Source organism: Apteryx mantelli, chromosome 9 (assembly GCF_036417845.1).
Source record: "Apteryx mantelli isolate bAptMan1 chromosome 9, bAptMan1.hap1, whole genome shotgun sequence".
In the NCBI taxonomy this organism is placed as follows: domain Eukaryota; kingdom Metazoa; phylum Chordata; class Aves; order Apterygiformes; family Apterygidae; genus Apteryx; species Apteryx mantelli.
This window is the reverse complement of record NC_089986.1, coordinates 31,481,610-31,495,689: the sequence shown is the minus strand read 5'-3', so window position 1 is coordinate 31,495,689 and position 14,080 is coordinate 31,481,610. Positions and strand designations below refer to the sequence as shown.

Here is a 14,080-nt window from a genome sequence, read left to right as displayed (position 1 = left end):
TCGGATACAATCCCCAGGAACAGGCATGGGCTTGGTGGAGAGATGTTTTACACCCTGGGTGCCACAATGTGGGGTGTTTAAGATGATTTGTAGGTGTATATTTTTAGTTAGATTAATGCTACCTTTACGCTTAGTGCCAGTACACCTGGGGAGAGCTGCTGAAATACCTCTAACGCCTCCAGGAAGTGAGGGACCCATCAAAAACAGAGATGCTCATGTACAAACAAGGATGCTCGCACAGAGCTATGTTTGGTGCCTGCTGGCAAGACTGACAGGTTTCCTTTAGGGAATCCAACTAGCTAGGAATATGAAGAAAGACATTTCAAAACCTTACCTGACTGGCAAAGAAATGCCCAATGATTTTAACGATGACCTCCTCATTCTCATCTGGGGTTTGGTCTCGTGGCACAACGACTTCTGCACTAGTTAAATTCTGCAGTTCATTCACCTGAACCAAAAGGAAGATTCCTCATTTTTGTGCAGCTGTTCTTGGAAGGGCTAAAATCCCATTTTCTGTGCCTTTCCATCCTTGACCCTAGCTGTGCTGCAGCACCAGGCATCCCCCCTCCCTCCTCAGCTCCCGCCACTGGCTGTTGAGGGTCTGACTCTGCCCCTCCCAGCGAGAGCCACCGTCAGCTCCAGACCTGACCACAGCAGGGATCTGAATGCTGCAAACAGCCTCTGGATTCAGCATGCTTGATGTGCCCTCTGGAGATGGCAGTGGCAATTGCTTGGCTCTGCAACCGTATCTGTATGTGTAAGCCCACCCTGACATACCGTTTTGCCACCTTTGCCTATCACGCGGCCAGCTGCAAAGGAAGGCACCTTGATGTGGGCTTCAAGCTTCACCTCTTCTTTCGGGTTAAAAAAGTTTTCTTCTTTCAGTTTCCCAAATATCCGCCCTTGGGCCTGTGGGAGGAGGAGGCAAGGTAAATGCCTGAGTGGTAGAGAGGAGCACCTGGGCACACTCCCTGCAAGAGGACATAAAGCCCCCCAGCCCCACGCTGCTTGCAGACCCGGTGGGACTACGGCAGCTCACCACAGCCAGAGCCGGACACTAAACCCAACCTGCTCTTCCAGCCATGCCAAGCATGTTGAACCTGGCTCTGCAGCCAGGCCCAGGGGAGCAAGGTGCTTTCCTTGCCTAACAGGGAGCCCGCAGATGGAGCTACTGAGCAACCTGGCCTCACTGCTTTGGTGCCCTGAGGGCACTGGTGTCTCACAGCTGCTTCCTCTAGACCCGCAACTACCTGCAGGCCCAGGTTTGCAGTTTCAAAAGCAATACTGCAAGTGGGAGCGCGAGGCAGACAGCGCATCTTTCACCTTCACACTGCTCCTGGCCACAGGTGTCCTACCCACGGGACCAGTGCCCAGGAAAGGCACTCCTGCAGGCACTGCTGCCTTCCCACGGTGGCTCTGCCTGCTGCCTCTGCTCTGGCAGAGGGCAGCTGAACCTGGGCTGGTAACACACCATTGACAGGAGGGGTTGCTCTGTAGTGTCCCTTGGTCCCCCTCTCGCCCCAGCCATGCTCTGTGCCAGCACGTCCAGCCCGTGGCCCCAAACGCGCCCTGCAGCCAGCTCACCTTGAACTGAGCCTCGGGCGGCCCCGTGATGACAACCATCCGCTCGCTGGCCTCAGGGCCTTCTGCTGGAGCAATCTGCGAACCATGGGGGAAGCCGGAGCATGAGTGGCCTGGCTTTGGCACAAGCAGCCCTCCCAGGACATCCCCCACACAGGATGCCCCTCCAGACAGGGGTGTCCCCCATGCAGCAGCCCAGCCTGGCCCAGAGCCTTGTGCTCAGCAAGGGTGGAGGGACAATTCGGTGGAAAAGAGCAGGCTCTGCGAGCTGCCCTTCAACCTTGGGGCTGGCTTTAAGCAGCCTGGTTTTTTTTAAGCTGCTGCAGGGCACCTAACTCTCCTGTAGCCCAGATGTAGCAGATGACCCTGAAAAAAAGCCAGGAGGTACTGGAGCAAGTGCTGCCCACCATAGCGAGGCAACACCAGGGATGCACTAAGAGCAGCTATTACTGGCAGAGGTGCGGGACTCAGTGATGGGTTTCTACTAATTCAGGAAGCAAAATGTTGCCCTCATTTCCCAATACACTGAGGGCTCCTGTTCCTCTTGGAGAGTTCAAATGGGTTGCTATTCCCCCAGGAGTGTTTGCATAAACAGATTTTTTTGGGGGGGGGGGGAGGGACCCCATATCCCCACCCCCCCAGCAGCATTTTGCATGCCACCACTGCCTAAATATGGGAAGATTTGCACGCTGGCTCATGATTCATGCTCACAGGCCTCTTCCCGAGCTGACTCAGGCATCTCGCGTGTGACACAGCTGCTGGCCCCTTCCCCAGTGGCCTCCTGCAATGCCGGCCCAGGCCTGCCTGTGCCCTGAGTCACTGCCTGAGGGCAGCTGCTGTCCCTGGGCCGAGCACCCCACACGTGTGTGCAAGAGGGCTCGGGGTTGCAGTTGCGCCCGCCCCGAGGGCTCCGCTTCAGCCCAGAAGGCTGATGCCCACCTGGCCGATGCCAGGAGCTCCAAATCCAAAAAGGCAACAAGGGGACAGGCTCGCTAAATGTTATACTCAGACGACAGTGCAACGCCCCGGGCAGGGCCTGGGGTTGGGAGGCAATGTGTAGGAGATGGCAGTAGCATGTAGGACCCGGCTGCTTTCCAGGACCAGTTCAACCGGCTCCTGCGGAGACCCTCCTGGGAGCAGCACCTGACTGAGGAGGTGGCTGGAGGACTGCCAGCACCTGGGTGCCATGGACCCCTCCACCATTTACCTACCAGGCTGGTGGGTGCAGGCATCCAAGGGTCTGCTGCACACCAGGAGAGCATGAACATGTCCAGCTCTGCAAAGCTAACGCAAATTTAGCATCATGCATGGACACCTGTGGAACTTCCACTGGCTTTGCAGGGGAGGGACGATGGGGACGAAGCAAATGGGGCTCCCTAGGAGCTGCTAAGTGTAAGCTGCTAAGTAAGGAGCAGGTCCTGGCACATGCTTCTAGCGTTGCCCATCTGGAAAGGAGTCATGGCTTTACAACAGAGCCATCTCTCTACCAGACAGCAGAGATGCGTGATCTGGTGGACAGTAGCTAATCATGACAAGCTATTTTTGTCCTCTGAGTGATCACTTTCTTCCTAAAGGATCCCAGGAGAGCTGGAAGGATGAATCAGCTTAATGTCACCTTTGGCACATGTCCAGCCTTAACAAGCCATTTCCATTCAGCTGAGAGTTTATAATTGCGTGTTAGGGGGCAACACACAACTGCATGGAGAAAACCTGGATGCTCTGCACCCCCTCCCTGTGGTGAGGAGACACATTTACTGCCTCCCACCTCCCAGCATGCACAGAACCGCAGAGCTTGCAGCTTACCAGGGACAAGGAGGTGGTGGGTCACCAGCATAAGCACCTCCGTGCTACCATCATTTGGGGAACCCTTTTATCACACCCAGCAGCAGAAAGCAGAAACTGAGGCACAAACCCCAGGAGATGAGTAATGAGGGGAGGAGGGGAAAACAGAGAGTGCCTGTGGTTTGGGGTACCCCTACAGCATGGAGATGGAGGAGGCCCTGAGAGCCAAGCAGCACCTGATGCTCTGCTTACCTTGATGGAGGCCCCGGCAAATCTCGCAAGCTGTTTAATATGTTGACCTTTCTTCCCAATGATGGCCCCCACCGCTTGCGTTGGGATGAACAAATTCACAACCTCCTGCTCCGGGAGCTGGGAGATACACAGAAGGGTGAGATGTTTCAGAGGAACAATTAGAAAGGATGGTGTTTCTCATCTTACAAGCAGGCAGGGCTCTGTGGGCTCCTTTGGCTCACACGACTGCTCTCTGAAGGAGCAGCTGGACCCACAAGGTCCAGGACATCTGTCCCCTAAATTGCCGAAGGGCCCCACGCTCTCCAGGGGATCATTCTCCCTTGGGCAAACCTTTTCTGACAGCAGCCAATGCATAGAGCTCTGCTCGGGTGCCCGCAGCACTGAATTTGCCTTTTTTAGGGAACAAATAGCTGCACGCCTGCAGACAGGAGCGGGGTGCCTGCAAGCACTGCCAGGGGGCCGGAGGCATGGCTCCATCTCTGCTTGGCACTGGGGCCGCAACTGCAGACACGCCGTCATGTCACAGTTTTGGCCCCTTCAGTCGCAAAAGCAAGAAGGTGCCCAATTGAAAACATGCATCAGTGCATGCAATGGAAAGTGCATTTCTTCCCTGAATAAGGCCAGCCTCGATCTGAGACTGGCTTGATCGTAAAGGAATCCTTCACCAACCCTGGAAAAGCTGAAGGACCCGCTGCACTGCGGGACACACGTGCCCTGGCCCCCATCCACAACACGCAGCCCCAGGCTGTCCTGCCCCAGCTCCCTGACGGCAGGCAAGCCACTCGCCTGTGTTTAAGAACTCCACCAGGTCCAGGCACTGCACCATGGGCGTTTTTTTTTTTTCGGGAAACCCGCAACACGTGTTCAGATCACAAAACGACAGTGTCACTCAGGCCCTGACCAGCAAGGGCTGCTGGCTGCGAGGCCGTGCCTGCCGCCACAGAGCCCATGGTGCAAACGGAAAGCTGCTCCGCCGAGGGGGGGCGGATGCCGTGCCCAGCATTGATGTCTGTGCCCTGTTCCTGTCGTCACCTGCTAGCTGGACTTTAGCAACACGGGCAGCGTGATCCTGTGGCTGAGTGGTGGCGACCTTGAGAGCGTGCACCAGCCATGAGGCAGGAGGACAGGCTGCTTGAGATCCCCCCGCCCCGACATGTCTGAAGCCCTGGCTGGCCTAGAAGAAGCCCTTGCTGCTGTTCGAGGGACATGGAGAGAAAAGCAGCAATTTAGGGTTATGCACGTGCAGGGGAAAGGGAGCCCAGCATTTTGTCTCCACCTTGCTCTTCCAGAACCAGGCAGAGCATGATGCTAAGCCAAAGTGAAGGAGAAGCAGAGCCACTTCTCCTGCTCTACATTTTGCAGAGTCTGGACCTCTGTACACACTCCTGCCAAACATGTCTCCTCCAGGAAGCATCCAGCTGGGGGACTGCTGCCTCCAGCCCCCCTTGCTGCCCTCGCCTGCCTGATGCCAAACCCGGAGGGGCAACAACAGCTCAGGGATGGGCCTTCTGCCCAGCTCAACCCCACACCGTGGGTACATGAGCTCAAGGACGTGGCTTACAGCTGGCATAAGAGCTCCTGCCCAGGAAGACCATCTACACTGCCCCATCCTAGGTAAAAGCTATTTAGGCTATGGGCTTCCAAACAGGCCTAGAGGTACGTCAGCTGCACTACCAGGAGTGCGTGGTTTCTGGGTGTGAATGCCTGTGCCTCAGTGCCCACAGACAGCAAGGCCTGCTGAGCACCGCAGGCTCAGGACCCCACAGCCTGGGATGGGCAGGCGGGTCTAAAGGCACGTCTGAAGTGGTTTTTGTGTGCAACGTCTAGGTGCTGACCTGCTGCCAGAGGGACATCTGTCCGTCCACAGAGTCTGACTGCTCAAAACTGGAGGTAAAGCGGGGGAAAGGAGGCAGACTGGCTAAGAGGCAGTGGGCAGCAGGTCCTGCCTTCACAGCTAACACACCCATCACTGGCCCTCAGCCCTCCACTGCTCCGGCAGCACCTAAGGAACCGCATGCTGGGAGCCCCAGAGGACTGCTCTGCATGCCAGCACCCCTGCAAGTGGCACCCCAGAGGCTTGGGGCAGCCCAGCTGGGGGTCTGCTCCTTGTCTGGCTGGAGAAGCGCAAGGGCTGAAAATGCACCGTGGAGAAAGGAAGGGGAAACCAGCCCCCAGCAGCTTCATTGGCGTGTGCTTGTGAGGCTGTGAGCAAGGAGGACGAGCAGCCGCGCGGAGGCATTCAGAGCTGGCCACAGGCTACCAGGGTGCATCAGCCCCAAGGTGCAGAAGCACCGCAGCCCCGCGTGGCGGGGGGAAGCGCTGTGCAAAAGCCCGGGGCCACACGAGAGCCAAGCAGGGTGCAGCGTGCCGGCAGCAGGGGGAGGCTGGGGCACTTACGGGGTGCTGATGTGGGAACGCGCCAACTGGGGAGGCTCCATACAGACCTGAGAGGTACGCCGAGGAGCTCTACGGCAGGAGAGAAAATGAGAATCAATGCGACTTCCCCGGCAAGCGCTAGCCCACTCCCCAGATGGCCGGCCTCAGCCCAGGGAGAGCAGCGTGTGGACACCGTTCTGGAGCCCAGCAGCCTTCGTGAGCTCAGCGGGGACAGAGGGATACCCCTCGGCCCATGGAATGTCGCCCCCCGGAGCGCGGGTGCAAAGAAGGGGCTCCTGGAGGCGAGGTTGCAGAGCTGGCAGCCCCATTCCTGCGTCCTCCCCTCCGAGTGCAACGGGACTGCAAGGTGGAGTTGCCTCCAGGCCCACCATGGTGCTTTTTTCCCCAGTTGTTCTCTCACCCTGTCCTCCTAGTATTTGTAGCAGAAAACATTACCGGCTCCAGCCCCGCCACACACCAGCATCTACACATTGGCACTTGCATCATGGCACGCACATCTTGGCAAAGATAAGGCTTTGTGCTTATTTGTGCCACCAGAAGGAAAGAAAGGGGACAAAAATCCTGCATAACTGAAGATGACCCATGCACATCTGTCAGCGTCCCTGCACAGTGGACAGAGAGAGAGCGACTCCTGCCCGTGGGGACAAAAAGGCCTTTTGGCTCAACAGCCACCCTGAAAACCTGAAAATGTTTTGTAACCAACATCAGCCCCCAATGGAAAAGGCGATGTTTCACCCTGCCCACAAGAAGAAAAACACATTTGGGGCAAACTGAGCAGAAACATTTGTTCGGCACCAAGCGATTTCCATGTTCATTTCTCTTTTCCAGTTTGCAACTGAATTATGTTCAACCCAGTCTCTTCCCCACCCCACCCCGCAAAAAAAAAAAAAAAAAAAAAAAAAATCACAGCAAAGGCAAATAAAAAGGCTGCACATGAAGACCTTCAACTTTCATTTTGACTTTCCACCACCAACCTCAAGTTTTTTGGCCAGGACTACTCATGAATGGGAATTCTGGCCACCTCCAAACTGGGGAATAATCTGTTTGTCTATGAAATTTATGCTGGTTCTCGCTAGTAGATGTTTGTCACTGGCTGAGCTGAAGGAGCTGTACCAGGTGGCACATAGAAGGCCCATGGCACCCAGATACAGATCCCAGTGGGACCGGAGTGGGGTGCTGCCCGGAGGGAAGCAGCCTCACAGCAGTGTCATCATGGTGACCTGGAGAGGTCACACGCAGGGATGTGACAATGGGGGCATTCGTTCAGAGAGCAAGAGTGATCCTGTGTGCAGTGATGCCCTGGAGAGGATAGCGAGAGGCATTGAGGGTCCCGTGAAGGTACAAGAGCCTGAGGACAGGGCAAAGATGGAGGTGAATATTTGACCCATGTATGGACCATGGTGAACCACCCAGGCCCTGGGGCGGAAGGGGGCACCTGGGTAGTGCTTTGCTCCACTCCGGACTGGTTGGGGCCTCAGACCTGCAGGGCTCAACCTGCAGCTTTGGGGACCCTTCGGAGGAGGGAAAGCACAGACTAAAAAAAAATTCTCTTGAGACCTGGTTGGGGGCATCATGGCCAGGCTGGAAATGGGGAGAAAACAGTGCATCTCTCCACAGACAAAAGCAGGGGCTGAGGCTCCAGCACCCTGCAGCACAGGGCCAGAGGGCAAGACGAGGAAAATGAAAATGTCAGTGAAAATCTGAAAGGGGCTCCAGAGAGAACCCCAGAAGTCAGGCCTGGACTGGGGGGCCTGGCCAGTACGGCCGTGCCTGTTCAGACAGTGGACAGACCACCTTCTGCCAGCAAAGGTGCCTACAGCTGCTGCTCAGGAGGACAGGGACCCCTCGTGGGAACCTCCACTGGGAGACCTGGTCAGGATACCTCTACCACACCAACTCCCCTGGCCCAACCACTGCTGCAGAGATTCAGGAAAAGAACTCGGTAGGGCTCGGGAGGAAACATGGCAATGGGCACAGGACCTGCACAACCAGACCCACAGCCGGGGGACAGCCCCAGAGGTGGGGGCCTGGGGGTGGCCAGGGCTAATGCGGGTTCCCCTCTGGGGCCATGGCATGTGCCAAGTGGTACCTGGGGCTCTCTGCATTATAGGGACCCAAGAGACCTCGTACGCATTAAAAGCCAAGGACAGCAGAGCTGGTGGTGTTTGTCGGCCTGCTAACTCCTGCTGGGGACTGGGAGCTGGCTCATAGGCTGACTCAGTATCTTCAAGGCAGACACAAGTGTCGACACACTAACATCCAAACACATGACTGAGGCACTCTGAATGTGCACACGTGCTCTCAGCAATTTTATAGCCACTCTATTCATCTATCTGTAGCTGGGATGTTTAATTAGTCCAACAAAACCATTGCTGAGCTCTCCAGCTTGTGCTGATCCTACTGAAACCTCCAAAACTGACGTTATCCCAGTGAATGCTGGGGTACTCAAACAGATTCAAGCACCAAGAGGAAAAATGGAAGCCTCAGCATCCAGTGTTGTTATTTGTCTTCAACTCCTCAATATCTCTAATACCTCAGAGAGGCAGGGCACATGCATTTCTTCTGGAAGTAGAAATAATTCTTCTCCTCTCTGGATTCAGAAAAGAGCATCCAGATGGTGCATGCAAATCACAGTTGCTCCAAATCAGGAGGGGACCCAGCTTCCTCACCTGCTGCACACACTGCACTTGCTCTTAGCCCTCTCTTTAAAATCAGTGCACTGAGATTTTGCCACTCTTTGCGCCAAACCTGGTAAATCATGGGTGGCTAGCACAGCTCCGTGGGCACCATGCCTGAATGTGCAAATGCGAGGAGATGGTCAGTCTCCTACTGGACCTCATCCTGCCTGCTCACTCATGCACTGAGTTTGTAATTGTCTATTCTATTGGAATTTGTCTGGCTTCTGCTTCTGGCCATGGGCTTATCTTCCTGCAACCTTCTCCTGTATCAAAGAGTCCATTCCTGTTCAGCAGTTTCTCAGGAAACATGGACATGGAGACCAAAGCAACTCTCCAGTTTCCTGGCGGCATAATAACCAGATTGACGTCCTTAAACCTTTCACTGTGAGGCATCTTCTCCTCCTTTCCCTTCCTCCATCTTCTCCAGTTCTTTAAAGCTCTGATTTAAATTACAGCCACTGGACCTGCAGGGCACAAATCCTGCTGACGTGGCTTAGCACTGAAAATCTCAGGACAGCTACTTCTTTGTGGGACCCAGAAAAGCTGCCCCTAAATGACCTCTCTATTAGCTGCCTGGCTAAGAAGCCCCATACAAATGGACCTTCCACTCCTTGCAATCACAGACCACCCTTGTCTTCAGAAACAACCTTTATGACTTGTGAAACAGATGGTGTTTAGGGGGAAGCAATATCCTTCCCTGTGCTCTGGCTGCTCACAACCACTGTGCTAATGCTTTCAAAGAACGCTATTAAGATGGAAATCAAATGTCGCCTCCTAGGAGCTAAGCTGGTTTCCTATTAACTGTTCGACTACACTTTATTTTTATTACAGAGAAGAGAAGGCTCATGGCAGAGGTGATAGCTCCCATTAAACTAGCCAATGTAGCTTTAAAAAGTCCATGCAAAGTTTTGGGCAAAAACAAGTCCAAAAAGGAAAGGATGCCTTTCAAGAGACCTTCCCATATGCCTCACCCATTTTACCAGTCCATGGAGCAACAAATGCTGCTATCACTGCAGGGCGCAGAAGCCTAAACAATCAAATACAAATTTCCTGAAGGCTCCACTTGCTTGCAAGGCAACACGACCCACTTCACTGGGCTGACACAGGCAGAGCATCCTTCCCTCCAAGTGCACACACGCACGCATGCACTGACCCACATGCATGTTTCCCCAAAGCAGCCCCCCCTAAGATCCTGGCTCTCAGTGCTTTGCTGGGGAGATGAGCACACCTCCACTCCTGACTGGGAGTCTGAAGGAGGAAAGTGAAGGGGCTTGGTTTGTTTTTTGGCTCAAAATTCAGCAACATCCAGAAAAAAAGGAGGCAGAGAGGGGTCTCAGATGTACAGTTTGAATGACAGGAAAGATCTGAGCAATCCCACATGGCTTTGGCCCTTCTGAGCTCAGGGTAAAAAAACATTCAGCTTTTTCTCTTAAAGAAGCTACCAAAGCTCTTGCCCCAGCTGGGGTTCTGGGAACTCAGTGTGGGCAGTGGAAGTACACCTATCGCTTGCTCAACCCTGCCATGCCAGCCCAGGTGACCAGGTGACCATGTTCATAGGCAGTGGGCAGTGGGGAGCTGTGCATATACATCCCACAGGCACAAATACCACGTTCACACTCATCCATTCAGTCTGCTGCATCATAACCCTAGTATTTTGACTCTGAACTCACCATTCTTCTCCCATCACTCTGCTGCTATGGTTTTCAGAAAAAGAAAACAGTAGAAGTAAATTAACTTTTCCTCCATTCTCCATGCATTTATACTATCTAGGTAGAAATACTTAGAGAGACTCAAAGATGTAGACTGCAGAGCTGACAATGGATTCCTTCACAGGGTTTAAACCCTGCCACTTGGTCTTGCTAGGGGTGCTTTGCAGATGCTAATAGGTACGAGACAAACCTTCTCTATCAGCAAAGCAGACGGTCTGTCTAACCCCTGCCCACTGTCTTCATGGGCTCCCTGGCTGCCACACAGATGCCTTAGGAGAAACACGTATTTGCAGTCTGTTCACATGGGTGGATGTATGCACCATTTCAAAAGCAGAGCTGAGGAACTCCTCCCCAGCCTCAGCACAAGGTCGCAGCATTACGTATGCTCTTGCCAGCGTGTTTTTCAGGTGCTGGCCCGTTCCTGCCCATGTGCAATCTCAAAGGCTTCAAAATGGCCTCTCAGGTTTGTTTCACCCACATCTCTGTGGTCACCCACAGCCTGGCTTCCCAAAGGCGCTGCAGCACCACAAGAGAAAGAACAAAAACCTTGCCTGTAAAACCAGATGAAGATAAACTCCCAGCAAACACAGTTCTTTGAGTGCTATGGCAAGGATCGAGGCTGGCAGAGGCAGCTGCAAAGCACGCAGTACTCAAGCACTTTCAAGACACGCTCCAAATGTATATAGTCATTTTACCAGCTCCTGTGACAGAGAGGTCACAATCTGTTCCCTCTAGCTATGACTTCTTACAGTACTTGTTTCTGAATCCAACCAGTTTGGCATCACAGCAGGAAACCTCCCTATGCTTTCTATGCACTGCTGGCATAGCCCCGACACACAGGGCTGTGCCAAACCAACACATTCTCCGCTCTCGCCAGGGAGGTGTAGAGCCAGCAAGGAGCATGGCAAGACAGCCATCCTTGCCATGGCCAACAAGCTCTGCACCTCCCTGCAGAGATCCCAGGGAGTCCTGACATGGCACAGACCTTCACAGGCAGCGGTCCCGCTGCCCAGGCTGCAGGCAGCCACCAGAAACAGCCCCACGGTGCGCGCACTGAGTGCACACCATGAACCGCTCCCATGAGGATATGACTGTGGCTTTGCATTTGCGCAGGGAGCCAGGATCACAGACCCAGCTGCAGGCAGTGTCCTACAAGGCTTTTGTGTACAGGCATTTGTGTGGGCTGCCTCTGGCTCACACCTATGTGTGCACAACACACACCCGCAAGGGGAGCTGGACAAAAACCAGGCCAGTAACCTTGAAACACAGCAAGTCCTTATACACAGAAACTCTGCATGATCTACAGAGGTGAAACAGTTTAACACAACATCAGGGCACAGTTTTTCTTTCCTGGGAGCTAAATCCAAGGAGGGACAAGCCATCTTCATTCACTTTTCTTCCCTTTGCTGCTGCAGAGTGTAAAATCTCTGCAGAGATCAGAAGTGGACAGACCTTGGGGGGCCCAAGCAAGTCGAAGGGGCTTTTAGCACATCTTCCTAAAACTGCCAAGAGTCAGAGCTCTTGTTCAAGGCTCTCCAAGATATGGCTTTTACAGGCATGGTGTCTGCCCAACCCCAAGAACTAGAACAAAGTGTCTAGTGACCGCTCGGCCTCTAGGAATAACTTCTCAGCACCCCAAAGTCTCTTGCACTTACTGCAAATGGGTGGTAAGGAGCGGCAGCAGCAGCACCTCGGGCCCCCGTGGCAGATGGGAGCATGGACAGCCCTGTCGAGAAGATCCCCAAAGCACTGAGGTTCAATCCTGGAATCAGATTGGCTTGTTGCTAGAAAAACAAAGACACAGACAAATGGGTAAAATGTGGTATGAGGCTGCTGGGGTTCTGATGAAACAGTGCGGGAGTGATGGGTGAGCCCTTTCCATAACAGATTGACCCCCTCCCAGTTTTGTCTGGTTTCCTTGGTAATGACTCTGAAGTACTGGTATCCCAGGCAGGAGGTCCAGGAGCTTACATTGACGGCCACAACGTCGTTCTCGTAGGCCTCTCGCAACTTCTTCATGATCTCCACTTCTGCGTTTGAACACGCCTCCGTGCTGCCCTTCACCGTGATGGTCCGCTCAGGGTTATAAATGGTTAAATCCTGCAAACTAGCTCACATACAGACAAAACCAGAGACGCCGTTATACTTTCTTCAAGTCAAATTACAGGAAAACTGTCAAATTAGAGAAGAGGCTTCCTCCCCTGAGGTAGTGTGGGCACCTCCTAGGTTACAAGCTGTCTCCCTAACCAACACCACTGTCCACACATGAAGGGGAACGTGTGCAGGAGGACACAACTGCTTTCTGTTCTGGTTCCAGGGACAAGTGTGTTGGACCGCGTGAGACCCAGCCCTGCCCCTGGAGGTTCAGTGTCCACCAGGACTTACGGAGAGATTGTGATCTTCGTTCCGGTGTCTTGCTCAATTTTCTTGAGGTTTCGGCCCTCCTTGCCAATCAACCTCCCAACCAGACTGTTGTGTGCTAGGATTTTCAAGGGAATCTCTTCTGCTCTAAAATGAATTAAAAAATAAAAACTTAGTTTACTGAGTCAGACAAAGGTCTGCCAAGCCTGGAAACCTATTGTCTCCAGCAATGGGCATTAGTAAGTGCAGCAGAAGGAGCAGAAGAGCAAGGCAGGCCTATTTCCCACCATTATATCTCCTCAGCTTCTGGCGAAATGAAGATCATGGACCTCCTGAGCCTGCTGTCACACCTTATACTTGACGGGCACTAGTAGACTTTTGTTATGCATGTTTGCCTATGTGCTCTTTGGAGCTACCTGAGCTTCTGGCCTCTATGGCATTGACTATCACACCATGGAAATGTTCTTGTGGGAGAAAGCACTGACAGGGGTTTGGTCTGAGTCAAATAGGCGACCATTTCATCTGCATCCACGTGGTGGGTATCTATGTCCCTGTCCAGGCTCTGCAGGCAACGGTGCCTTTACAGATTCCTATGACCTCCCTCCCCAGTCAGCCCTTCTCCAGACTGGAGAGTCCAGAGTCAGTCTGGAGTCCTAAATACCACCAGCTGCTCATCAGCTGCCATTGTCTGTGTGATGATAAGCTTCCCACCCACAGATCATTTTACATCTATATCAACCCTGAATTTCTGTGTTATTTTATTGCCTAGTCACTCAATAACAAGTTGCAATTAAATCTAGTCAAAAAAAGGGTACAGAACTTACCTGAAAAAAAGCTCAAACCAAAAGAGAAGACTGTCTTCTAGCTCGACATTATTTACAGTAATTTTCCATTTTTCCTTTCCATTTTCCATTTGATTTAGTTTTCAATTTTATCTCCATTTAATTTTCCATTTTAAACAATGGATATTTTTGGTTTCAAATTTCTTTGTAAAACTGATACAAAATTTTCAAGTAACTTTAATCGCCCCTGTTACTCTATTGTGAAACTCTCTCCCACAGCAAGAACCTTCCTCCACTGCCAAAGAGGGAAGAGTAGATGAAAAGAAACACCAGTGCAGAAATGATTTTTAAGCAATGACTCTGTGTGGGGGAGGTAAACAGAAGATGGTTTCTTTATCATTGACTCTGGTATTCTATTCTGGGACTCTTCCAGTGGTAATCAGTGAACTCTCTAAACATGCAAATTAGCTGACTGAACTTCCATCCCTTCCACCAAACCTGCTGATTTTGCTAAGGCAGGTGTACTGGATTACTGGAC

At 52.9% G+C, this 14,080-nt stretch overlaps 1 protein-coding gene across 2 annotated transcripts in view; it reads right to left on the bottom strand.

Moving 5' to 3' along the window:
* The window catches only part of IGF2BP2 (insulin like growth factor 2 mRNA binding protein 2), a 79,141-nt gene that overhangs the window by 2,410 nt on the left and 62,651 nt on the right, over positions 1-14,080 (bottom strand). The window contains exons 8-15 of one of the 2 annotated variants that reach the window (XM_067302107.1): positions 12,785-12,907; positions 12,371-12,506; positions 12,055-12,183; positions 6,013-6,081; positions 3,616-3,732; positions 1,585-1,659; positions 778-909; positions 335-448 (exon numbers count right to left, since the gene is read on the bottom strand). In XM_067302107.1, coding sequence (XP_067158208.1) covers positions 335-448; positions 778-909; positions 1,585-1,659; positions 3,616-3,732; positions 6,013-6,081; positions 12,055-12,183; positions 12,371-12,506; positions 12,785-12,907 — 895 coding nt within the window. The remainder of the gene's footprint in view (positions 1-334; positions 449-777; positions 910-1,584; positions 1,660-3,615; positions 3,733-6,012; positions 6,082-12,054; positions 12,184-12,370; positions 12,507-12,784; positions 12,908-14,080) is intronic. The other variant, XM_067302108.1, reaches the window with a different exon arrangement.